This window comes from Amblyomma americanum, chromosome 4 (genome assembly GCF_052857255.1).
Source record: "Amblyomma americanum isolate KBUSLIRL-KWMA chromosome 4, ASM5285725v1, whole genome shotgun sequence".
NCBI lineage: Eukaryota > Metazoa > Arthropoda > Arachnida > Ixodida > Ixodidae > Amblyomma > Amblyomma americanum.
In genome coordinates, this window is record NC_135500.1 from 136,397,727 (window position 1) to 136,425,233 (window position 27,507).

General features: G+C 45.3%; 2 protein-coding genes across 2 annotated transcripts; one reads left to right on the plus strand and one right to left on the minus strand.

The window, feature by feature from the left end:
* Positions 1-229: 229 nt before the first annotated feature.
* On the plus strand, positions 230-1,197 carry LOC144129855 (uncharacterized). Its single transcript, XM_077663919.1, has one exon. It carries the CDS (start codon positions 346-348, stop codon positions 1,195-1,197), a length of 852 nt encoding a protein of 283 aa, XP_077520045.1. The 5' UTR covers positions 230-345.
* Positions 1,198-16,666: 15,469 nt separating this feature from the next.
* Positions 16,667-27,408, minus strand: LOC144128402 (uncharacterized). Its single transcript, XM_077661780.1, has 3 exons — positions 27,273-27,408; positions 20,397-20,639; positions 16,667-17,809 (listed from the first exon to the last, which is right to left on the minus strand). The coding sequence occupies exons 1-3, from the start codon at positions 27,276-27,278 to the stop codon at positions 17,417-17,419; spliced, it is 642 nt and encodes a 213-aa protein (XP_077517906.1). The 5' UTR covers positions 27,279-27,408; the 3' UTR covers positions 16,667-17,416.
* Between the last annotated feature and the right edge of the window lie 99 nt (positions 27,409-27,507).

Below are 27,507 nucleotides of genomic sequence, written 5' to 3' on the forward strand. Positions count from 1 at the left end.
GTGCGGTTGGAGCATCCAACAACAGCGCAGATAACCATCGCAACGCCGTCGAAGTACACCGTACGCGCGAATTGCATCAAGTGCACCACGGCCGCTGCGACTGCACCAACATGGCGGAACAGCATCCCAGGGTTCCCAGCTACGACGTCAGTGCAAGCCATGTATATATATGACTGTATGTGGCAATGCAAGCCATGTATATATATGACTGTATGTGGCAATAAACGGGGATGGTTTTGGTTGCTAGCAGTTCGTGTACTTGAGCGGCACCCGCCGCTACAACATTGGCGACGAGGACGGGATCATTTCGGGGGGCGTGACTTTCGCCGCTTGCTTTCCGGCGCCATGAGCATTTCTGGACTCGCGCCGCCGCCCCCGTTCCTGCCTGTGCCTGGGCGACCTGCTGTTGCGTGGCCGCAATGGTTCCGCATCTTCGAGAACTACGTGCTTGCTTCGGGGGCCTCTGACTGCACGCCGGATCGTCGCAAAGCACTACTTCTTCACAGCCTCGGCGTAGAAGGTCAGCGCATATTTTACACATTACCACTTCCATCGTTGGACAACGTCAAGCTCGGTGAGCAAACTGCTACTGAGAAAACTTCGGAAGATAGCAAGGGCACAGGCGACACAAGGCCTGAAGTATCGTCGTACGATATCGCAGTCGCCGCTCTGCATGCTCATTTTTCGGCAACAAGCAATGTTGTTGCCGAACGGCATCGTTTCAGTAGGCGAGTTCAGCAAGCTGGTGAATCAGTGAATGAGTACATCACTGCATTGCGGGAGCTTTCTGCTACATGCTCTTTTCCCGTCGAAGAAGATTCGCTGCGCGACCAGTTCGTTGCTGGTATTTCGTCTCTGAGCTTGCGCGAGCGTCTTCTGCTTGAAGGATCGTCTCTCTCGTTCGCTAGAGCAGTACTACTGGCAAGGCAGTTTGAGCAGGCGTACAATGATCTGCAAGAATTTCCTTCTGTAGATGTTGGACGCATAAATACTCGTGGAAATACGCCTACGCGTACACCAGAATCCGACGAGAGCTCGAAGTGGTCGCACAACCGCCAGTTGTTATCGCTGCGGTTCATCCCGGCACAATGCAGCATCAGTTCGCTGTCCAGCCAAAAGCAAGCGTTGTCATCATTGCGGTGTCATGGGTCACTTCCGCTCTGTTTGCCAGAAACGAGGCTCCGCTCCGGTGCGTGAGGTAGACAGCCAAGACTCTCCTAGCGAGGAAGTTTTGAGCATTCTGGCTGTGACGACGGCCGCTCGCTCCGCTGTTTACGTCACAGTTTCGATTGACCGTGCGGACATAACTTTCCTTGTAGATTCTGGGTCGTCAGTTTCCATTGTTGCACACGATCTTTTTAAGCAGTATTTTGAAGGCCAAGTACTTTTGGCCCCGACTGTTCGGTTACTGGACTATTCAAAACAGCCAATTCCGGTTCGTGGCTGTTTCTTCGCTGACGTTACGTACAAAGCTAGCACAACAAGCCTTCTTTTCTACGTCGTAGAACAAGGCACCTCACTCTTGGGTATCGATGCCATCAAGGCCCTCGGTCTACAGATTGATGGGTCATCTCTGCAATGCCTTGGAACGACGCTAACTTCTAATTCTCGAAGGGAACAGCGCCCTGACCCGACGAAAGCCGTGCAGGATATTAACCTCCCAAAGTAATTAGTTGCCGAGTTTGGATCTCTTTTCGATCCAGGCCTTGGCCTCGCGAAAGGTTTTGTGCATCACGTCAAAACGCGATCCATGGTGCAGCCAGTGCAATCCAAACTTCGGCGCCGTCCGCTCTCGCTACGACCATTGGTCTCGGAAGAGCTCCATTGGTTGGAAAATCTGGACGTGATAGAGAGGGTGGAGGCATCTGAATGGGTGTCACCAATTGTGGTCGTTAAGAAGAAAGAGGGAGGTATTCGCCTCTGTGTAGACCTTCGACAAGCAAACAAAGCTGTCGTAATAGCTTTCCCCTTCCTCATACAGAAAAGCTATTGCATAGTTTAGTGGGGGCTACAAATTTTTCTAAGCTAGACCTCGCATCAGCTTACCACCAGGTCATGCTTCACCCTGCGAGTCGCGATTTGACCGCATTTATAACTCACGAAGGCCTCTTTCGTTTTAAACGAGTGTGCTTCGGACTGGCTTCCGCGCCTTCTGCATTTCAGAGTATGATGTCCAAAGTCCTGCAAGGATGTAAGGGCGTGCTCTTCTATATAGATGACATTATAGTCTTCGGGCGGGGCCGACAGGAGCACATAGATAACCTTGCAGCAGTACTTCAACCCATTAAAGAGGCAGGACTCAAACTGAACAGCAAATGTATCTTCGATACGCAGGAACTTTCATTTTTGGGTCACAGGATCACAGCAAGTGGTATTGTTCCGCTGGAGGAAAAGGTTGCTTCCATCAAGGATGCACCGGCACCCACCAATACAGCCAGCCTTCGATCGTTCCTGGGACTGGTCGAATACTACTCTAGGTTCGTTCCCAACTTTGCCGATATGGTTGAACCGATGCGCGTTCTGCTTCGAAAGGGGCAACCATTTGTTCGGTCTGGCGAGTAGACTCCAGTTTTCGAAAGACCAAAGAGGCACTTGCGTCCAACATAGTCCTGCGGATGTTCGATGCATCTCTTCCAGTTGTTGTTTCCACTGACGCTTCAGACTGTGGGCTTGGAGCGGTTCTCCAACAGGTGGAGGGAGAGAAACTACACACTGTCGCCTTTGCTTCTCGAGCGCTTTCATCTGCAGAGAGGAGATATTCAGTAGGAGAACGCGAAGCGCTTGCGTGTGTTTGGGCGAGCGAGAAGTGGCATGTTTACTTGTGGGGACGCCATTTCACGTTGCTTACTGACCATCAAGCCTTGGTCGCATTGCTGTCTACTCAATGGCCAGGAAGGCGTCCTTTGCGGATAGCACGGTGGGCGGAGCGCCTACTGCAGTACAACTATACAGTAAAGTACCGGCAGGGTTCGCAAAATCGAGTAGCAGATGCGCTCTCTCGCCTCCCTGCGTCACCTCCTCAGGAAGAAGTCTTTACCAGATGAAACTGTATCAGTTGCCCTTATATCTTCTTGCATTACCAGGGAAGAGTTTGAACAGGCTCAGTCGGAAGACAGCACACTGCAACGAATCAAGGCCTACATTGAATCGTCCTGGCCTGCGCAAAAATCTCTGCCGGGTGAGCTTCAACCTCTCCTCAAACTTCGCGATGAACTGTCAGTGGTGGACAATTTGATTTTGCGTGGCGAACGCATTTTGGTTCCCGCATCACTTACAGCGCGGATAATTACCGCTGCTCATGAGGCTCACCCTGGAATTGTACGAACGAAAGCACGTCTGCGAGAAAAATTTTGGTGGCCAGCCATGGACAGGCAAGTCGAGCTAGCTATTCAAACGTGTAGTATATGCCAGGCAGCGAACAAGAGCACGAAGGTTATGGCTGCACCATTGAACCCGGTCCCCTTACCAAAGGAACCGTGGCTAAAGCTTGGCATGGACATTGTTGGCCCATTTGAGAGAGCACCACACGATTGTCGATATGCGATCACGCTGGTCGACTACTTTTCTAAGTGGCCCGAAGTATACTTTTGCAACCAAGCCACAACACGCACAGTAACAGGCTTCTTGGTGTCAGTGTTCGCACGTGAAGGTTACCCAGAGGAAATTGTTTGCGATAACGGGCCACAGTTTTCATCTCGAGAGTTCCAAGCTTTTCTGCAGGATCGCGGCATCCGCTTGCGGCATTCGTCCGTATACTACCCGCAAGCAAACGGACAGGTAGAACGGTTCAACAGAGTTTTTAAAAGCTTTGTTCAAGTGGCTACACTCGAGCAGCGTCCCTTACGCCAAACGGTAACAGAATACTTGGGCATTTACCGTTGTACGCCGCATGCCACAACTGCAGTTGCTCCAGCACTTCTCCTGCATGGACGTCTACCAAGGACTCGGCTCGATGTCGTTGGGTATCCGTCAGCAATATTTGCAACCGACCCTACTTCAGAGCTCCACCGCCTACGCGAGCGGGTGAAGCAAAAGCAGCAATCCAGTAAACTATACGCAGACGCTCGCAGGGCCGCAAGGGAAACCAAAGTGAATGTTGGTGACCATGTACGAGTACGCAGACAAACTGCTTTTAAAGGTGACCTGGCTTTTAGCCGCCCAAGAAAAGTGATAAGAAAGTAGGGGCAATCGTCCTTACAACTTGATGATGGAAAAACGTGGAACGCTTCAAAGTTGTCAAGGATGCCACGAGCTTCTGCATCTATCTGTGGGTGGGGGGAAAGGAGTGATACAAATGACACCGCTAGGGAAAGCAGCTCACCGCCTACCTTGGAGAGACCCGTTTCAGAAGCGCCAACCGGAACTTCAGCTGTGGCTGCTGCGAAGCAGCCGCCTATGTCACCAGTGACCGGCTGTGAGCCGGAAGAGACTTCGCCTGCCGCCAGTGGTTTCTCAGAAGCATCGGGACCTCAGCGTAGGGTACAGCCATCAAGGAATAGACGACCTCCAGACCGCTATGGACACTAAGTACAGAAAGACACGTTTTGCAGTGAACATGAACGCGTCACAATCTGCACGAGTGTTGAGTTTGCTGACGTTGTGAAATATGGACATAAATGGAGTTGTGTATTTTGTTTTCCTCTTTTTGTTTTATATTTTTGTATTAAGTGCATAAGACAAGCACATTGTTGTTACTGTAAATATAATTCTGTAAAAGAGCACTAACGTACTACCACTACTAAATCACTAACCCATGTAGCTGTCTTTTTTTTTTTATAAGGAAGGGAATATGTTGTATATGTGGTTTCGGTTTCGGTTTGGGGATCACCTGCCGCCAGAGGCACCAGTGTCGCTATGTGTATATATATGACTGTATGTGGCAATAAACGGGGATGGTTTTGGTTGCTAGCAGTTCGTGTACTTGAGCGGCACCCGCCGCTACAACAGAGACAAACTGGAACTGACACCTAGGACACAACATACCCCCTCCCTTCGGGGAAAACACTCTTTGTCACAAACTAAGATTTCACACTTTATAAAAAAAAATGCACTTCATCAAACCACTGATTATCTGAAACATCTGGATATCTGAAAAGTATAATGAACACATCATAGAAAACAATGAATATGCCCATCCGAAATATATCTTCTCCCTTTTTTTCTTTAGAAATAATGAGGGGTCTTAAATGCATGGCAAGCTGAAATCGTCAAAAATGGTCAACAAATGCTGCTAGGGCAGCGTCACTGAAGGCTACTAGTAACGTCAGACACTGGAGCTCACGTGATGTCATTAGGGTTGGATGAATTGTCTGTTCCCTGAGTGTGCCCAGGTAATCTGCTGATAGGCGTCCCCATGAGCAGTGAATCCTTCATTCAAATAAAATGATATCTCATAAAATGCTCCTTCTTCTTGCTATCTTTATGAAATGACTGTAGAACATCGGCTAGTTTTAATTCGCTGGAAGAACCATCCTACATCAATGAAACTAAAGGTCCACACGACCATAGAACATCAGCGAGCTTTACTGAACCGGTATATACACACATGAATATACACACATGAATTATCTGTGTATTCTTTTATCGTCATCTATTTCTTCTCCATCCTTTTCCTCAAATCTTGAATAGCTAGATATGAATTCTCAGCAAACAATGACGAAAATTAAGGAAATCCCACAATACCAAGCTTTGTACGATGACATCTGCCATGACGAACTGCCGGTGCCACCCCTGTTGTGGCATGAGGTGTATATATATATATATATGTGTGTGTGTGTGTGTGTGTGTGTGTGTGTGTGTGTGTGTGTGTGTGTGTGTGTGTGTGTGTGTGTGTGTGTGTGTGTGTGTGTGTGTGTGTGTGTGTGTGTGTGTGTGTGTGTGTGTGTGTGTGTGTGTGTGTGTGTGTGTGTGTGTGTGTGTGTGTGTGTGTGTGTGTGTGTGTGTGTGTGTGTGTGTATGGTTTTCACAGACAAGGTAAAGTAAATGAGGGGCCTGTTTGTCAAACTTATGAAGGGAGCCAACAGTCACCGAAACCAAGGTGCATAGAGTAACGTTATTTTTTATTTTTTAATGTGTTGTGCCTATCAGTGGGATAATATCCCCACCGGCGGCATGGTTATTTTTTCTGCTGCTTTATAAGTAATTTTCTTTAAGCGATTTATTAATCTAAGTAATATTATCCCACTGATAGGCACAACACATTAAAAAAAATAACGTTACTCTATGTACCTTGGTTTCGGTGACTGTTGGCTCCCTTCACACACACATATATATATATATATATATATATATATATATATATATATATATATATATATATATATATATATATATATATATATATATATATATATATATATATATATATATATATACGCACTAATACTGTGCAGTTGTGGTTTTCAAAGGCCGACGTTCCAACGATGACAGTTGAACAAAAGACTTGAAAGTTCTGTTAAATCTTTCGATTTGTCCGTTGGCCTGCGGGTGATATATCGAAGAATGAGTTAACTTGTTAGCCCTGTTACTTAGAAATTGCTTAAATTTCTTTGACATGAACTGAGGGCCTTGATCGGATACTATCTCTTCTGGATAGCCTTCATGGGCAAAAACATCAAGTAAGAATTCTGTAACACCTGTAGTTGTTGCATCATCTGTGAGCTTCACCTCAGGCCATCTCGAAAAATAGTCAACTAAAGTGATGGCATAGCGACAATGTCGAGGCGCTCGCTCAAACGTGCCGACTATGTCGATTTGAACTTTTGCCGAGGCTTCTCTGAAAAAGGAACAAGCTTAAAAAAGGTGCTACAGATCTTTTCACAGTATTATCTGCCTCGATGCGGATTGGACAGTTCCTTATCTGTTGTTCTGTGTGTCGGTCCATAGCTGGCCACCAATATTTCCCTTTCAGTCTTGCTTCCATGCGAACTATACCAGGATTTGGCTCATGTGCTGTTTCAATCAATTGTTTTGTCAGCTATTCTGGAACTCCAATACGATCTGCGCGATGCAGCAAGTTATCAATGACAGAAAGTTTTTCTTTCACATTGAAGAAACGTTTAAGATCATTTGATATTTGATGCGACGCTGGCCAGTCTGAAAGGACAAAGTTTTGGACGCGCTTAATGCAACTATCTTCCTCCAATGCAGCCCTCACTCGTGACACAAGTTGACTCAATGAATGCAATCACCTCTTCTTGGCTTTCTCTTTCGATGCCTCGAGTAGGCGCAGGAAGTCTTGATAATGCATCTGCTACCTGGTTATGAGATTCCTTGTGATACTGAGTGACAAAGTTGTAACACAATAACCGGTTGTACCATCGTGAAATACGAAGTGGTCGGCGACAAGTGCCTGGTGGTCAGTTCGAAGTGTGAACGGACGACCCCAAAGATACACATGCCATCGCTCACATGCCCAAATGCATGCTAAAGCTTCTCTTTCCCCCACCGAATATCTTCTTTCTGTCGGAGACAGTGTCCGAGATGCGAAGGCGATAGTCCAGAGTCCTTCAGGACCCTCCTGCTGCAACACAGCTCTCAGCCTTACATCTGAAGCGTCAGCTCACACTATGGTGGGAAGCAAGGAACTAAACATATGAAGGACAAGTGCAGATGTAAGAAGACGTTTCACTTTGCTTAAACTCTCATGTGCTTCTTTCGACCATATAAACGAATGGCCTTTTCGAAGAAATGCTCTCATAGGCCCCGCAAATGTAGCCAAGTGTGGCAGGAACTTTGCATAGAATTCCACAAGGCCGAAGAATGATTTCAATTCTGCCGCATTCTTTGGTGTTGGAGTTTTTATGAATGAATGAATGAATGAATGAACTTTATTTTCTCGTCATAGCGAGTGGAGACTGGGACTAAAGGTCCCAATGACCTGACGAGAGGTCCCCCTTACAGTAAACAGTTCGGACAGCAGTGATAAGAGAAGGAAATACATATAAAAGGCAATAAATACAGAATTTACACAAGTACCAATATATTACACTTGTAATACGCACTACACAGCCACAATGCACACATAGCACAAATGCACTGTATATATTGATTTTGTGAACGGATGTACGTACATACAAACAAACAGAAATGGAACGGAATTACATTAATCAAGAAAAAGAAATAACATTGGCTAGTAGCAATGCGGTTAACTCTTTTTTGAAAGTACCCAATGGAGCGCTAAAGTCTAACAGTTCCTCAACCTTGTTTAATATTTCAGTTGACTGATATAAACATGTTTGCTTTCCGTAATTTGTTCTTGTTTTCGGCTTGTGTCGGATGTTTCGCCGTTGAAGGTGCCGAGATGTATCTGTATTGAATGTTTTAGAGAATAATTTCTGTTTGTGTACTGTAAGCAGAAGCTTCTTATAATAAATTTTGTCTTTGCGAAGAAGTGAATAACTCTGGTATAATGGAGCGGTTGCAAGATCTGCATAACGACCATGGTAATTGTTGTATATACGAAGAATGCGCTTTTGTAAAAGAATTAGCTTGTAGTTGTTCGTTGTTGTTGTTGTTGTTCCCCATACCAAGATCCCATAGCAGAGCTTTGAATAAAAAAAGGCATTGTATAACTGTTGTTTGAGCCAAATAGGAATTAGGTGGGCTATTCTTTTAATAATACCTACTGATTTAGAAACATCATAGCATAACCTGCTTATATGTGAACTCTGCGATAAATGTTCATCAAACCATACACCTAAGAAAATTTGTTCCTTAACGCGGGTAATTTCCGTGTCATTAAAATATAAGCTAATGTCACTATGCATGTTTTCGTTATGAGGCCTGAATAAAATGTATGTTGTTTTTGCTGTATTGAGTTCTAGGTAGTTTTCAATCTTATCTTTATGTCCTGACTTGAGTAGGGGTAAAACAACAGCAGTTTTCAGGCGTTCAGGAATTTCGTCGCCCTCCAAAAAAACATTCAGTATGCAAAGGAGAATACCTGCCAGAACATGAAAAAAAAATAATAATTTATTTTGTCACTAGCGTGACAATTTATTTTGTCGTGAACTAGCTCTCCCGAACTTCAAATCCTTATTCATTGATACTGTTGTCCTTAAGCGCTATTGGTACAGTGAATTAAAAAAGGAAACTACCCAGACGAGTCAACTTAGGAAACATAACCGTTACATTGTACCTCGGTCAAACACGAGGTATGGTGCGGCCAGGCGTTGCACTTATGTTCCGGCTACCCTCAACAAACTGCCAGGTGAAATATTTAACTCTAGCTCTAGAGGCAAACTCAGAGACTTACTGAAGAATGAATGGAAAAATTAGTTATAGGATTACAGCAATCTGTTTCGCCTTATTAGACTTTGCACCTTTATGATCTTTTCAGTTGTGGTTCGAATGAACTTACTAATTTTCAGTGTACTCTTTTTCATGTTTATTGTTATTTTGCTTTCTTCGCCTATATACATACGCATGAGCCATACTTTTCCATCACTATGTTTAGGCACGGTCCTACAAGCCATCTTAAGGCTTAGACCGGCCTGTCTCTCCTGTATTTGCTACTGACGGTGACAAAATAAATTATTATTATTATTATTATTATTATTATTATTATTATTATTATTATTATTATTATTATTATTATTATTATTATTATTATTATTATTATTATTATTATTATTATTATTATTATTATTATTATTATTATTATTATTATTATTATTATTATTATTAAAAACTGCTATAGTTAAACCGCTATTTAAAGGAGGACAAAAAGACGACGTGAAAAACTATCGACCCATCTGGATCTTGCCTATACTTTCTCACATAATCGAAAAATTTCGTTTGAGATCCACGTCATCCTTTGTTGAAAAGTTTTGCATTTTGTCATCCCGTCAGTTTGGCTTCGTTCCCGGTCGTGGTGCTGTAGCTCTTCTGGAAGAGTTCTCTGATTAACTTTTTTTCAGCTTTCGATCAAAATTTGTTTAGTGTTGCTTTAGTTTTAGACAGTTCCAATGCTTTTGAAACAGTTCATCACGGTACTTTATTAGAGAAACTATACTCCATAGGTTTCAGAGGTGCGTTTTACGATGTGCTCAAGAATTATCTTTCCGGTCGATCGCAAGTTGTTGTTTTAGATGGGATGACAAATGCAAGTAGTCAACTTCCATTGAAGGCCGGAGCTCCGCAGGGCTCCATATTATCACCTCTTCTGCTCAACTTGTTTGTTAATGACTTATCTGAAGTAATTTCCAAAGGTCTAATATTTCAATTCGCCGACGACACTGTTTTGCTTTCCAAGCACTTTCCGTACAACATGGCCATTACTAATCTCCAGAATAATATACACATAACAATGACTTGGTTTATTAATAACTGCTTGGAGGTTAATCCGAATAAAACAAAACTCGTGTGCTTCACATCCCCATTAAAGCTAACAGCTATGGATGCGCCAGTTTTTCTACATGTTCACGACTGTTTTCCCTTTCGGTGAGTGCCGGACGCCTTTGTGAATTCGTTAAAATACTTGGGAGTCTTCTTCGACAGTAATATTTCTTGGCACAGCCAGCCATCACAGTCTGTGATAAGCTTCGAAGCGCAGCCTGGTTGTTTTTCCATATAAAATCCATTGTTCCTTTTCCAATAATAAAAAAAAAACTATTGCGCATGCTCTGGTGTACAGCATTCTCCGATGTGGGATTACTGTTTTTGCTTTTTGCTCGGCCAGATGGCAAAAAAGAGTTGACACTTTATTAAGAAACATACTAAGAAATGTAGCATATGACGCCCCCTTTTCTGTGTCCGATAATGTTTTCACAGCCCTTGGTCTTCCATGCTTTCGAACACTCTTTGTACAGACTGCAGTGGTACGACATTTCTGGGACAGCAATTTCAAAATACGTCGTACAGCTTCCCGAAGCCTGCGTAGTACCATTCGTTTTGAGGTGCCGCGCTCCTCAGAAAGGTATGAGGAAGCCAGGTGCTGTGTTTATGTTCCCCAAATTTTTAATGATTTACCAGAGGAAGTGTTTTCCGCAATATCAAAAAAAGCGCTAAAAATCGTGGTCAACTCACTGTAACACGGTTCTTATATGCCTGAAAAATATTCATGATCTGGCACGAAGTGCTAAATCACTGCTGTCTTAACGTAGGTTCCTTGCTGTTTATCTTCATTTCTTGTTGATGTTACTTTTCCTAACCTGTTGCCCCGTGGTCAATATTCATTTCGTGTTACTATTGTGTTGATATTATGTTGATATTTTATGTTCATATTTCACGTCCGTCTGCCAACTATGCCGGCCAAGTCTCTCAAGCCACTAGAGGCTTTGACAGGCCCGTATCATTGTTCTGTACATGTTAAGCGCAATAAAAGATTTATTATTTATATTATTAATATTATACATCAGGGGTCAATTTTATCTCCATTGTTGTTTAATATTTTTGTGAATGACTTCCCTTTGGCTATTTACAATTGTTTAGTGTTCCAATATGCTGATGACACAGCGTTATTGGTGTTGTTAGCCTATCAAAAGATGGCACATACCCACACTGGGTGATCGGCCAAGAATCTGGTGGCTATTCACTGAACGCAGTTAACAAAAAGGAAAAGCACGTGGGAGCGCAACACCGGTGAATTCTTCGTCATGAACAGAAAAGGGATGAGAGTTTCGAATTCAGTATTGTAAGAATAATAATAAAGAGAGGGATTACATAATAATGATTAAGTCAAAATGTAATTATTGATAGAAAAGAAAAGTTTGGAACACTTAGCAAGACAGTCGGTTAGATTCTTTCAGGAAATTTAGAACAGCGGTACAAACAGATCTGTGGCTGAACCCAAATGTGGTGGCGCCAAATGATAGCAAGAGCGGGCTGCTCAAACTAAGGCCAAGATGCTGCAAGGGCTTCTCCAGCAACCGTTTTCTGAGAAAGTTGAATCGGCGACAATACAGCCAAAAATGTTCTATAGATTCAGGCTCACGGCAAAATGCACAAAACGGAGAGAGCGCCCAACCCGACTTGTGTAAATAGAAATTTAGAAGGGGGAGGCGGCAGCGCAGACTCGTCAGCGATACTTCAAGCTGCCGAGAGCAACAAATTTTCCTGTTCCAATAATATTTAAGGTGCTCATAATCCGCCGGTGTTAAAAGAGTTGTGTCTTGCGTGCTTAAAAACGCACGTCGCCGAAATCTAGATGCTGTTATATAGGCTGTAGCCGGGATGACTGGCAACACGGGGCCGCTGAGGGAAGCCTTTGCGAGATTGTCAGCAATCCCATTTACTGTCACATTGCTGTGACAGGGAACCCATACTAAATGAACAAGGCTCAAATGCGGAGGAAGTAGGGATAAGAAAGTTGTTAAAATGGGACCGTCAACATGTGCAGCGAGGGACGAACACAAAGATAAAGAATCAGTAATTGCTGCAACTGCTGTAATAGAGGGGACTAGCTTGCGCAGAGCAAGTACAACTGCTAGAAACTCTGCTTGAAAAATAGGGATGAAATCTGGAAGGCGCAGTGAAAAGGACCAGTCTAAATTCGAGCAAAATATTCCCACACCTGCTTTTTCATTGCATTGCGATGCGTCAGTGGCTATTGCTATATCTGTAGGTAGGGTCCTCAGATGATCTTCTAGAAGACCATTTAGAATACTCGGTGGCAAAAGTTTTGCATTTTTTGGGAATATGTCGTCGAAAACAATGTGGATAGCGGGCCCATTGCGAAGCGCAGGAAGGATATCATAAATGTTTACATCTAAAGGCTGAAGTAATCTTTGCGCAAACACTACCTGAGGGGAATCGAAACGAGACCAGGGGACACCAAGAAAGGAGGTCGGCTGACAACAGGAAATGCTTTGGGAACGGTGGAAATGGGATTCATAGATCCTGAGGTAAGTTTGCACAGTTAAAAATTGAAGTCGTGATAAGAGAGGCGGAATGCGCGCGCTTCAAGGTACAGCACATTGGTAGCCACAAATTTTGGAAGGCTGAGGCACATGCGAAGTGCTTCCCTCTCTAAAAGGACGAGAGGACGAAGTTTATATGTAGCCGAGCCTGAAAACAACAATGATCCAAATTCTAAAATTGGCCTGACATACATTATGTAGATCATTAATAGCGCATCTCTGCGCATGCCGTACCGGTGATGACGATCTCCGTAACATGCCCACGGCACGAGCCCCTTTCGCCGCGACATGGTCAATGTGAGGTCGCCAGGTGAGTTTGTTGTCATAAATGACCCATAGGTAATTTAGGGATTGAACTTGCGGTATTATTTTTAACTGGCAAGTGAGAGAGACTACTACAGGAGTGTATAGAGGGAAAACAAGGGTGGCGCACTTGCCAACATTTAACTTCAGGTGTAATGCGTTCAACCAGTGCTCAAGTGTATTCAAATATGACAACATCCGACACTCAAGTGTATTCAAATATGACAACATCCGACACATCCATAATGTGCTCTGACAGCACTTTTTCATGTGCTCATTTGCCCTGGCGCAAACTGTCAGCATAACTCATGACACAGCTGTCTACTGTGTGCCCAAATCGTCGGCACTGGGTGCATCAAGGCGTACGACACTGACTCCGTACATGGCCCACACGGTTACAACGAAGACACAGCGGAGGCCTGCCTGGGATCACAACTATATCTTGTACCCCGAAAACGTTGAGCGTGTGAGGATTTGTACTGGCTGACACTCCGTCCTTAAGCGTGAGTGAGATTTCACGGTTCGCTGTTTTCATGTGCTTTATTCTGGGGCACCGCCACTTCTCACGCTCGATAGCTTGCACAGTTCCAAATGGCTCCAAAGCTTCCACAATCCTCCGATGCTCCATATAGCGCGGGAGCCATAGAACCTTAAGCTTCACATTTTTAGTGTCCGGGAAAAACACGATTGATTTCAGACCTTTGACATGAAACTCTGCTTTGTCAATAAGCTTCTGCATGGAGGAATTGCTCTCGCAGGTAACCATCCAAACGTGGCTCATTTGGTACTGGCCAATACACAGAATGTCACGGTGGTCCACAATCTGCGCGAGCCCGTCTCGGAAGTCGGGAGCACGGTATGGGCGACCCTTGAGGTCAGCATGCAGATAGAAGGTGTTGAGGACAACATTACCGGTAGGCAGTCGAGGGAGGATAACTTTGTATGTGTCCGTGGCAACTTCAGGTGTCGGGAGACCTCGGCCAACGGCCGATGCGCTGTTTCCAGCTAGAAGCATTTCAACACACAGCCATTCTTCTTCTTCTTCTTCTTCTTCTTCTTCTTCTTCTTCTTCTTCTTCTTCTTCTTCTTCTTCTTCTTCTTCTTCTTCTTCTTCTTCTTCTTCTTCTTCTTCTTCTTCTTCTTCTTCTTCTTCTTCTTCTTCTTCTTCTTCTTCTTCTTCTTCTTCACCCCAGGTATATGGCACAGCCGTTCAGAACGGCTTCCTCTTCCTAGACCATCGCCGCAGCCGATCACGTCCCGGATTAAACTGTGACACGCTCTCGCGCTATGCATTACACTTCGTCTTCTTCGTCAACAAATATTAGCGGTTTGAGCTGTGTGGCAGTAGTGACAGACCTGTGCGCTGCATGCGTTGGCGTGGACGGCGTTCTGGCGGAAACACGGCACTACGACAATAGGCCTTGACGCGACCGACATTTCTGATGAAACGCGGCACTGGAGCATAGGCCGCCGGCGTACATTGCGTAGGTGTCAGTGGACACCTCTATCAATTTCAGGTACGTGGCGGTGGTGTCCACCTGCAAGAAACTGGGCTTTCTCACATTATTTCGTGCTTAGCAATGCTAAACCGCCAGCCATTTTTTTTCCTTTCTGAATTCGCCAACATTTCTTTGCTCCCTTAATGCATTCCCTTTGATTAGCTGGCAGCCTAGCAGCAATCGAAACCACATGTAATTGTCTGCTGTTGCGCACCTATTTACGAAAAAGCCTAGTAGGTCAGTACCGGTGGATGTATAGTCTTATTTTTTTTTGTTCTGAGCCGTAGAGGTATTGACATCAAAAAACACGCAATGAAGAGACTTGACTGGCGTATCTGAAAAAAAAAGCAGAGCTCAAGGTGCTCAGGCACGGCGAACAACAACAACAACAACAACAACAACAACAACAACAACAACAACAACAACAACAACAACAACAACAACAACAACAACAACAACAACAACAACAACAACAACAACAACAACAACAACAACAACAACAACAACAACAACAACAACAACAACAACAACAACAACAACAACAACAACAACAACTCGCACGTGCCAAACTCTGCAGCGGTGCTTATTCAAGCTGTTCTTGATCGTGCTCACATCAAATGACAACTCTAGGAACTGTAAAAAAAAGTTGCCCTTGATCTACCTCGTTAAGTTTGATGCGTAGCTTCGCTAGCACGTTTGATCTTTATTCTTTTTTTTGTTTCTTTACCCATTTTTTAGCCTAAAAATGCCAATTGCACCTAAATATTCTTGCTCTCGTTCCTCGGCTTTCCTCTTGTGATAAAGCGCCTGAGCTGCCCGTTGCGATTCGTGTCGTCATTCCCTCTGTTCGGTTTTGTCTTAACCCGCCGGCACTGGCCTCCTACTGCATGTCGTCGTTGCTGATGTTTCCTGTGAAGCAATGGCGCTGCACGTTGTTGTTGGCCTCAGGTGCAGTGGCACATACCCACAGTCAGGGATTGACCAGGGTGCCTTGCACATTCAAGCAATAGTGGCATACAGAAGCAAACAAGGTTGACGTGTGTGCAGTTTGGTGTGGAAGGAAACATCTCCTCCGGCGACTTCATCATTCGCCTCTTCTTTCTCGCTCTTCTCGTTTCCCGCTCTCCATCTCTTCCCGTATTCTGTTTAGCCGGCAGTCTCCGGCGTCAGTCTGTGTGCGTCTTCCTCTGGTCTTGCGTCTTTTCTCGCTGGTTTTTTTTTTTCACGTCAACATGTACCAACTCGCCCAACAATTCACGCTTCTCGCTCTTCATATTCACACCTTCTCTCACCTCGGCTGCCGCTGGCGAGATGCCCTCCTCCTATTGGCTGCAGCATACGCGATGCTCATCCAAGTTTACCCGAGCTTCCTCCCATTGGCTGCAGCTGGCGAGACGCTCCTCCGAGCTTACCCGAGTTGCTCCGATGCTTCACCCGAACATAGCGGCTTTTTCGCGAGTGACATATTTAGCGCTACTGCGCTAAAAAAGCTTTTCTATTCTCTTCATTCATGAGCTGGCAGCACGATTTATATACCTGGGTTGAAATGTACTAGGCGCTTGTCTACAGGCGCCGAACGCCAACCCAAAAAGTTGGTTAGTTAAATGTAACCAGTTGGAGCCACAGTGGGTTAAGGAGGCTTCACATCGTTGATAAGCGAACATCACACACACGCCTGAAAAAGACATTGTGGAAATTATCGCATATCAGAGACTTGCGCTGCATTCCCACTGAACTCATTGGTAGCATATATGCAGCCTTTTTCTGAGCGCTACAAACTTTGTTATTAGACACCAGAGAGCCCAACAGCTATCCTTAGCGTTGTTTTGGCTCCTAATCGAGGTTTTCTGATTATATATCCTACATCACGTCTAACAAAATTATGTCAGTTTATACTGCCTTCGCTTGATTGCCAAAATGCTTTCTCCTTTATTGTATACTCTGATCTCTTACCGTCCTAAACGATATCATATGCATGCATCGTTATGGTTCTAGCGGTCGAAATAGGAAGGAAGATATTTATTGATAGCAAATTAGACGTAAAACTTGTTCTAAAGTAATTTTAACCCTCTTGTATCAATCACTAAGGGGGAAGTAACAAACTTTCCCGTGTCACTGCATTCACTTTTCTGATTCTTATTCACAGAATAGGTGCTGTTTCTCTTCGCCTACTCTCTTGTTTATGGTATTTGGCCTTAAAGGACTATAGACACTAAATATTTGCTCGCTTGTTTTTTTTTTCGTTTAAACGATGCGTTGGATATTCGTATACATGGCGCACTCTGTGGTACTCAAGTACGACCGCTAAATAATTTATAATTGAATTTCTTCTTCGCGGTGTTTCGGTTTTGGTTTCATCTACCGAACGATCACTGTGACGTCAAGTTGATGTATTGGTCACGTGATCCAGTAGAAAAACTGTAATATAATCACTGACAGGTCATTGTTTGTCATTCGAGATCTTGGAAGAGGCTGGATTAAATGTCGAAGTGAATTAAATCCACACATCAGTGATTATATTGCAGTTTTTCTAGTGGATCACGTGATCAAAACACCAACTTGACGTCACAGTCGCCGTTCGGTCGACGAAATAAAAGCCGAAACAGCATGAGAGAAGAAATTCAGTTCTGAATTACTTAGAGGTTGTAGGCAAACACCGTCCGGTAATCTATGTATTTCAACGTCTAACGCATCGTCTGACAGAAGAAAACGCGCACCAAAATTTGGTATCTATAGTCCTTCAATGGGTTAGGGTCAGCCGTTGTTACAGCTTTCAGCTGCGGAGGCGTTTCGAAACTGCGAGGTCAGGAAGCGCAACGAATCGTCCCCCGTGAGGAAGGGCAACTCGATGCCACGTTTGCCCGTGTAGTTGGCCATGTGTGGTAACGACAGCAGTTCCGGCTGCGTGTGGCGCAAGATGTAGATCCACACCTTCCGGCGAGGAAGGGAGTGCGAAATATCATCGGACGCTGTCGCAGACGAACAGGAGGAGTTGAGTGCTGATTCGGCTCCGGTGTGCGCTGGCTGTGGATGAGTCAGCAACTCAACGTCTTCCAGCGATCTGGCGTAAAAATCCGGGTGCGACTCGATGCGGTCGAGGAACTCTAGCATGCGGTCGTCCACATCGTACACTTCGCCGAACACCTCCTGCGCAGCGCAAAGATCGAGAAACGAGAACTGAAATGAAAAATTAAGGCCTTTTCAAGTCCTGAAAACCGCATGGGGTTTCTCAAAACTGCCTAGGTGGAAAAGGAATGTCGCGGTCCTTCATCGTCCGTACACTCAGAAAAATTTCTTTACAGTCTATAGACTGTCCGTAGACCACTGTCTATAAATGCTGTAGACTATAGACAAACCCTAGGGAACAGTCAACATGCAACACAAATCCTATAGACAGTCTATAGACAATCAATAGATTTATGGCCATACAATTTTAACTCTTTAGTTAGACAGTCTGTAGACTATAAATAGACAAAAAGAAATATCTATAGGAAGGCAATAGAGTTTAGAAGAAGTCTATAGACTGTCTATAGACCCTTATAGACTTATTCGGCTTGGCAAATGTTTGGAAGCAAATGTCTGTTAATACGCCTTTTCTTGGGGGAACCTCTAAGAGGTATTTCGTACGAGACTAATATCAAACATTCCCTAGTAGAACTAAAACTAGTAGAACGCCCTTTTACAAAAATTTAATTTGTGCTCAGGGGAAAACATCGCGGCACAGCTGTGTTTCCGCTGCAGAACCAATGTTTTCTGCCAATCGCTAGCGAAGCATAATACGAACCGTGCACTTCCCAGCATTGCCGCGAAGTCTGAAGCGCACTTTAAGAAACTCGCACTCACGGTGGCAGGCTCTTTTCCCTCTGCAGTTAAATACACCTCAAGCACGAAGCAACAGATTCCCCTCAAAGAGACCCTCTAGCAAATGGCATCGACAGATTGTTATGACGTCCCAGTTAATCCGTGAATAATCCCCTTGCACCTGCGTGTCCCTCGGGCTTAATAGTGATGTAATGGCAACCGGTAGACGCCATTGGCTGGAGGGTGTCCTTGAGGGCATTTGCCGCTTCGTTCTATATTTGTATTTGACCATAGGCAATGGTGAGGAATTCTATAGTAAACTGTGACAAATAAGGTTGCCACAGAAAACTTTAAATTACTCCGTGCAAAACCATTGTGTAAGCGCAACTGATATGGGTTTGTACAAACAGTATGCAGCTTGGCCCAACCTGAATTGGTTGCCTATCGCACTCTCAAGGGCCCCTGCTTGCAGACGGCGTTGCATCATGACTCAGAAATTGATCCACGCAACTACCATAAACCATTTCGCGGCGACGGAGCGACAACAGTTGACCTTCACAAATTCGTTAGTTAACTATTGTAAGGGCTTTTTAAATTGTATAAAACTGTCGACAAGACAACTTCGGCAATGTCTGTTAGCGCGAAATTTCTTTATTAAAAAAAAACAGCTACAGAGTGAGCGCAGGAAGAAAGACGGAGGGAAATAATCTTTTCTGAGATATAAATAACGAGCTATTTATCTTAACAACAGTAGGCGTCCCGTAGTGTAGGACTCAAGGCAAGGGGGGGGGGGGGCGAAGGAAGTTGACATTTCCCTCAACCTTTTCTGAACACTTCCTTCATCGCTTGAAAGCAGTGCGTAAATTTATCGTTCTTCCGGATACCGGTCCTGATGCATTTAACGATATATCGATTTACCGACCGAGTCCTAATTAGTTTCTAACATCAGGTTACTGTCCTACTTATAACTGCCAATCCTCCAACCGCGTTATAGGCGTTTACCAAGGATGAGTTTATATTTCTCTCGTCGTCCCTGACCCCCAAGGACTCAGGGACAGTGATCGTGCTTCCGTCGACGTCTGAATGGGCTCTTCTACATTCTAACACAATATGCTCAATTGTCTATTCGAATTTACCGTACACTACACACGAATCATGATCTTCGGCAAATTTCTTTACATAGATGCATGTTCTCAGGCTCTTGACCTGGTTTCAAATGATTGGGTCCTGACTCGGGAAATATCGTAAAATGGTTCCTTTCTGATTTATCGTTTCTGTTTTGTGCAGGTCCATAGACGGTTTCTTACCCACGAAACTGATACAGCTGGCATCTTCTGTCGCTTCGACGCAGCGTTTAGAGCTCTTCGTTTCCCCAGTCTGGTTTCATGTATACATCTTTAGTTGTCTAGTTGCCTTCCCCCGCCGTCGAAGAATTTGCTGTATAACCGCTTAAATGTCGGAACTGCCCATCAATTCTCGTCCATGCTCCTAAGGCGTTTTTCACCAAATATTTTACGCAGTGTTTCCTGCGGTACAAGTGCTGCCCAACTCACATGTCTCCCTGTGCTTGCTCATTTGTGGTTCTCCCACGAACAGCTAATGCTAATCTTCCAACAGCTCACTGATTTATTTCTATCCCCGATTTCACTTGAGACCTCAATACACAACACCGCGTTCCCAAAAGTAAGCCCTGACGATATTACTTCTTTCTAGACTCCCTCAGCAATTCGTACTTATTGTACCCCGTAGGGTTTCATGCTTTCTTATCACAGTATTTCTCGTTCCTTTCTCCCTGACAATGCGTTTGCGCTCATCCACGCAGCCTACGTTTACCCATTCCCCAATATTTTTGTACCATCCAATCCCGGTCATGCCAAGGCAATGAGCGAACTGGTAACGTTCATAACGGCGCCGGGCTGGCGCCTCTACTCACGTGGCCTTGGCCTTCGTAAGGAAGTAGGCACGGTATCTCCAACGAGGACACGAGAACCAGAGGCCATTTCTTCACCGTCTTCGCTGGGCCGACCAGCGATGCCTGGCCTTCTGTGGCGTCCGTCAAAACGTGGTTGAAGCTCTCGCCGCTTTTCAGGGTCCCGTAGACGAACACAGAGTGCCACGCCCCTTTCGTCTCAAATCCTTCCATGATGCCGGATGAGCTCCGGTTAGTCGAACCAAGCTGCGCTTCACAAACAGAAGGAAGTGGTATTGGAAAATATCTGTATCGATGACACAATGGATCTCAAAATGAACGTGTTGGTATCAAAGTGTCTGCACTGGCTCAAGAAGGGCCGCGCAAACTGAGACAAAGTTGTGCTTCTGCTAGTCTCAGCAAAATGTGTCCCTGGAGGGCAGGGAGAGAGAATATATGTACGAAAGCTGATAGAGAGCTATCCGAGCTAGCGCAGTCTAGCCTCTTACCCTGGACAGCGGTAATTAGCAGAAGACTGCAAAATACAGACGAAGGATGAACAGGAGATAGCTGGGACTTACGAAAGCTTGGTTAGCATCGGCTGCTTAAATACATATTTATGTTGACGATACGAGTGACTGTCACGTGTAAAGCAGTCATTCAGGATTAAAAGCATTCAGCACAATCAAAACTTATCATGCTTTCACTGGCTCAGAAAACGGAAATCTGTATCCAGGAGCAGAATGCGAGAGCCGCTCACTTACCCCGCTTTCTATACGCCCAGAAAATTCAGTTAACTGAGCAGAAGCGTCAGCTGTGGGGTTAGCCTCGCTCTGCGGTGCAAATAGAGGCACCAAAAGCGCTTTGTCGAGTGCACGGACAGTTTTTTATTATGTTCCTCTTTCTCGTGGCCGCCACTTTGTAGGACAGATAGGCTGTTGTGTTTACGGCCGGCTGCAGTACAATTGCATGCAGTCGGCTGTCCGCCACCGGCCAAGGCCCTGGACAGGAATGAAAGTTCAGCATGACATATTCTCTTTCTCTCTTTGTTTGCGCCTCGTGTGCTTGCAAGCCTTCTTCGAAGAGTTGAAAAGCTTCGGGTCGTTTCAAAGGCCAACGCACGCGGAAGGTGTTTCAAGCATTGTATACTGACAACCTTATCTGAAAGCACTTTAGATATCAGGAATTCATGGTTGTTTTCTTACCGCCCTCCCCCCCTCCCTGCCTTGTATCTTTGACAGTGCTTCTTACACCGTTTTGTTTTTCCATACCTTTCTTTCGATTACTCCTTCCCGGCCTCTAGCTCTTTCTCGTCCTGCCTTCCAGTCTCGCCCGGCCTTGCTTTCCTTGCCGGCTGTTTATTTCTTTCGCTACCCCCAGTATATTTATTAGAGTGCGGAACAAACTTTAATTTGCTAGTCAGCATCCTTATTTGTTCTTTTGCTTTGTCTGCTGCCTTGCGCCTAGTTTGCTTGATAATGCTAACGCTTGCACTCTGACCAAGCGGCCAACGCCTCATGGCGTTGGCGTCAGGGCAAGCCGCACGCTCGAGCATTGTTAAGTTTGCGGGCAACAGTACGTTGTAAGCCATTCATGCCTTATCCTGCTTATCGGACAGCGTTCAAGGCGGTGTCGCAGTGCTCCTAGAATTCGACGCCACCGCGTAGGTCTAAAAGCTCACGCCGCATCGTAGGAGCACGCTATATGAGTTCGCACGAAAGGAAATACATTATATTTCGCTTCTAATCGCGTGCTTTCCGCTGCATAATGCAAGCTGCTTCTCTGCGAGCGACAAGAAAGAACGAGCTGGTGGGAGCCTGTGTGAAGAGCCATAACGACACATTCTGGGCATGAGCACACCACCGTCATTTCAGGACGTGTAATGGCGGCGACTGCGTTTAAAGTTCTTATGTTGCAAAATAAAACCTGCTCACCAATGCGAATGTTACCCGCTAGATCGGGGAGCAGGCCTCCTGGAGAATGTGCTGTGGGCACTTGAAGAGCCGAATGCGAAGTGGAAGGAAGAAACATGGCAGACGAGCGCTAACTTATCTACGTTTATCATAGGTACAATGTCCCAAAGACAGTTGGGTCGGGGCTGCTTGTGGAGTGCAGATGTCACTGCTGATTGTTTGCTCTCGACGATAGAGCGGTGTTTGTTCGTGGGTTCTTTTCATGCAAGAGCTGCTGGGGTATTGAGCACAGTCGCATAGCATGCAAATAGGCGGCGTGCTGTCGATGCGATGGAGGTAACCATTATTGAAAAAAAAAAATCATCTGCTGCGATAGTCGTACAACCGACGGAGCCTATAGGCACGATTGATCGATTGAAGTGAGCATACTGGATGGATGAATGTCCAACGAATAAGGTGATATACCCCCCCCCCCCCCCCGACACGCAGGTAAGATTAATTAGCGTGACATGTGGTTTGTTCAGACACTTATGCATGTTGTGTTGCGTAAAGAAATTCTTGCTTCACCTCACATCATTGAACCTGCTCAGACGGCCTAAACTGTGTCAGCTAAAAAAAAACTGACGGATGCGGTTCAGTTGGGGATTAACACAAATGAGTTTTGAATAAACCATGCATTACACATGCAACCCCGCCTGGTTTGTAATAACTCTGAATAGAGGTCTTCAAGAAAGTACGGCAAAATTATCTGAACTGTCTCTTATCAACAAATGCTGCTCTTTATCAACAAATACAAACGAACTTCCATTTCCTCTTTGTTGACATGATTGCCTAAATGCTGTTGTATTGATGATGTTTATTACCTAGAAAGGACGTCTCAGTGTACAAAATATGGCGGTGCTAGGGAGAAAAGCTTCTCATGTGACCTCGTGCGAGTAATTCTTTCGTAGCTCGAGGTCACAAAAAGTTTAAACAAAGTACAAATAAGAAATCACTGGCTAGGGTGGGATGTGGCTGGCAAGAAATCCTAAACGGTGTCGGTGGCTGCGAACTTTGGAGAGAATTTGAAATGAATAACATCTGTGTTAGAGACTTCTACAGTGGGGGCATGGGCGCTAGATGTAAGAATGTTGTGCGAATGTCATGCGGCTTGCATAGAAAACAAGCTGGAAACATTCTCACCGTCGCATGAGTTTAAACTCGTTCTGCGTTTTTTCGTGTCCATAAATGTTTATTGAATACGTGTCACTTTAAAACGCTAAGGCGCCCGTGTACTGTGCGATGTCAGTGCACGTTAAAGATCCCCAGGTGGTCGAAATTATTCCGGAGCCCTCCACTACGGCACCTCTCTCTTCCTTTCTTCTTTCACTCCCTCCTTTACCCTTTCCTTACGGCGCGGTTCAGGTGTCCAAAGATATATGAGACAGATACTGCGCCATTTCCTTTCCCCCAAAACCAATTATTATTATTATTACGTGTCACCTTAGACACGGATTTGAACATTTAGTTGTGCGTACGTGGGGAAAGCGCGCACAATATGAGATTACTTTCCCCACGCTTTAAGATCTGTTTGTTCGTAAGCAGTCGTCTGAAGGCACGTGATGAATCTAAGGTCGCTATATATTATACAATCTTTTCGCCCGATTCTATTCGCCCTTAGCATCCGCCCATCTGAGCGCCCGTTTTAGATCACAGCGGAGGCATGGGGCAATAACTAAGTGAAAAAGCAATGTAACTAAATAGGGTTAGAGGAAATCATTATATCAAGACACCTATTCGTAGATAACCGATAAAAGCATGCTGTAATAAGGCTTGACATAACAGGAACATTGATGCATAAACTCCTCGTGATACCGCTAACCATGTGTGGTCAGCGAAAGTTGTTAACAAGTAGCGCTCCGTATTCATATAGATATGCTCAAATCATTCCTTTAAACATAAAGCATCGGCGCCTGATAAGAGCTGCGCTGTCGTGGTCCTGCAAGCGCTCCACTAGGAAGCGTGCAAAAATCTTGTGCGCGTGCTCTTTTTGTATTGCTGGCCCCAGAAAACTCGCGTAATAGCATTTATCGCCTCTTCTATCTTTTCGCCACGCAAGCATGCACGTTACAGGGCTCCTAAGGCGTATTTTTACAGCAAAACTCTGACAACAATGCCTGAGTGCACCGGCGAACCACTAACGCAAAGGTGGAGACGGCGCTGTACCTCGCGCCGTTCCCGATACTAGTTCGCGCCGGCGCCGCAGCGTGGCGTCGATTTCGTGAAAATCGCCAATTGGTGTCGGAGATTTTTAAAAAAACTTCGCACCTCTGCGAGACATCACAGGTTGCAGAAAACAAGATAAACAGCTCATAAAAAAAGCTTCTCAAGCTTGTAAAATACGAGAGGCGTTGTCCTGGTCTCTGATTGTTCCCTCTATAATATGGGCGGTTATCGTTCGGATACGGGTGAGAAAAGGGCATGCGCACCAGTAACTGCCGAATGCTGCCATTTTTCTTCGCAAGAACTGCTACCGACTTAACAACAGACGGAGCACAGGTTTCCTCAAAGTCAAAGTAGTCTGCACTTTCACACACGCAAGAGATTGGCGCATCAGTCAGCTCCATTGCTAGGAGGTATTAATATGAGCTGGCAGGGGGAGTTTTTTTCCCTCTTCGGTAGAAGGAACTGAGTGGCCAGTGTTTTCGCTGTGTGCTCAGTGAGAAATGCTAGCAACACGAAGTGCTCGTGTACTGGAATGAGGAGTGTGAAAACGCTTGATTTATTTGTTCTTCTATGGATTCCGTTTACTCTCCGAAATGGCGAACTGTGCGCACAAACTTGACCACGGAAATGTCTAAACAAGTGCCAAGAAATAAAATGTAAAAAAAAGTTATGCTTCGAAGTCCCGGGAACAATGTAGCGTTTCGAAAGCCATTTGGAAAAGATTCAGTGCAGCCTCATTCTTCCAGATAGTTTCGGGGGCTTTGAGCTGCACTTTATGCTTTCCGCTGTCGGGGCAGTCGTGCTCGTCGATTTTATTATTTCAAACACTTTATTGCAGTTCGGGGTATTTCGTACTCCCTCCCTCTCATTTCCTGGCTACCCTGCCATGCTTGAACCATAATCGTCCTCGGTACGTACCCTGCTGTCCTTTCAAATCATCTTTAAACGTTTTCTGGTTGCTACCGGACGGACCATCAGAGAATCTTATGTCAGCAACGGGCATCAAGAGCGGTGATTTTCCCTGAGGACAACCCCTCATAGGTTGCAGCAGCAGGTGCTTAGGTGACTATAGTGTATAACCACAGCAAAAATAAAAGCCGACAGGAGTTAAAAGTTCAGACGCCATTCGCTCTGGCCAGTATCTGGTTCTTAATTCTGCGTCACCGTATGGTTATCGCTGCTTGAAAGGACGGGTGATGGTAGGGCATAATGAAGGAGTCGCTCTCTTCGAACTTCTTAATAGGAACACTAAAGAAAAATACTAAGTCAGGCAAGACAGATTGTTTAGTGCCACGCGATAGCAAAATTCCACTGTATTTTTTTTTTCGAATCAACGCTTTTATAAGCCGGTAAACAGCGTGGAAGCGAATACAACTGGCGCCACCACTTGCAGATTCGTGCAGCATCGGTTGGTGACATATTTACGAGCTTTCTCGAGGAACGCTATTTCGCCGTATACATGGACAATCGCCGTCGAAATGCGAGAAAACCGGCGCAGCGAGCGAAACCAAGAATGCGAAGTGTCTCATAATTAAAACAGCGCATAACTCGCACTTCCGCGAGAAAAACGTTCAACCGCCTGACGCGTGTTCAATATTATGCGTGCATTCCGTGCCGACAGCTATAGCCGCTGCAGGCTGCAGACTAAAGCTTGGGAGCACCGTACCCTGACTCGTTTTCCCTTACAGCTCGCAGGAAGCAATTGGCGAAAGTAGAAATCGCAACGACCGTAGCCGTCAATCATAGGAGTCGTTTGCTGTCGTACTTACTGCGTAGTCAACAAACAAGGGGTAATAAACAGAGCAACGCGGCGTCTTATGAGCAATGCCCGTGCTTTTTTTAAACCGAAAGCTTTAATGCTCCCCTTCAGCGGAAAACCAATCATTCCTCCGTCGATGTCCGTTGTGAGGCGAAACTCCGCCATCGACTAGACCATCTAGGCAGGTTGACTTCACTGCGGTTCTAGAAGGGTGATTTGTGTGTGATGTTAAGTGAAGCTTAATGATGTGCTCATGATTGGGGCGTGCTTTAGACGTGTCAGTGAGATACTAATTAGAATAATTAAGCCGAATAAAATGTGGTATTCAATGATGTGGTGTTGAAATAGTTTGCAGCGCGACTGCTGCTTGCAAGCTTTTGAGAATACCTCGAAGCTTACGTGTACACTTCACTGCAGCACACAGAGCACTGAAGCCTACAAGCTCGCCTCGTTGTCGCCGATGCATACATGCGTAAGGGCGACAAGCAGCTGGTTTTGTAGTATGCGGCACTGCGTTTGCCCTCGATAACTTCACTTAGTTTCTATCGCATCCACCGGGCTTATTTCTATGGTTCGTGTGCTTAGCAACGAGACGCGAAGAGGGAGGGGGGGGGGGGGGGTACCGGCTGAAACGGCCTGCATTTGCATTTGCACCTTTCCGACGTGACCGCTGATCCGTTGACTTTCTGTTTTCGGCTTCTGGCCGCGTTTCCTGTCATGGGAAGTGGTGCCTTTGATTGATCGGAAGGCTTCATTGCAAACGCGTCATAAAAATGATGTAACTGTGCTCATTTCTCGCAGGCGGTATGAATGTGTAAGGCTTTCGGAACTTTCGTCTGCTGTTTTCTCGCAAACGCAGCCACCTTTGCGGGCAGAAAAAATACCGGTAGTGTTCCCGGGGAGAAACCTCTCCGACTTAGTTTTTTATTTCTCTTTAGTGTCCCTTTAAACTTGCCACATTCGAGGCTTTGATTTTGAAACGGAGCTACCTAAAATGACATGATAAAGAAACTCAGCGCTTACCAGCATGCAAGGCGTCTGCCGGCGGTATGAACCAAACAGCTCCGTCCCAACTGTGTGCAGTCCTTAGCATCACTGAACTCCTCACCTGAAAGCTCGGGATTGGCAAAAAACAGATGTTGGCAAGGCCCGAAGCACGGCGCACGTGTCATCACCGGTGACCTCTGTTCATGCCAACGCTCACAACAAGAATTTTTCCGCTCGCATGTGCTAGCGGCCTTGAAGTTTATTTTGCTTT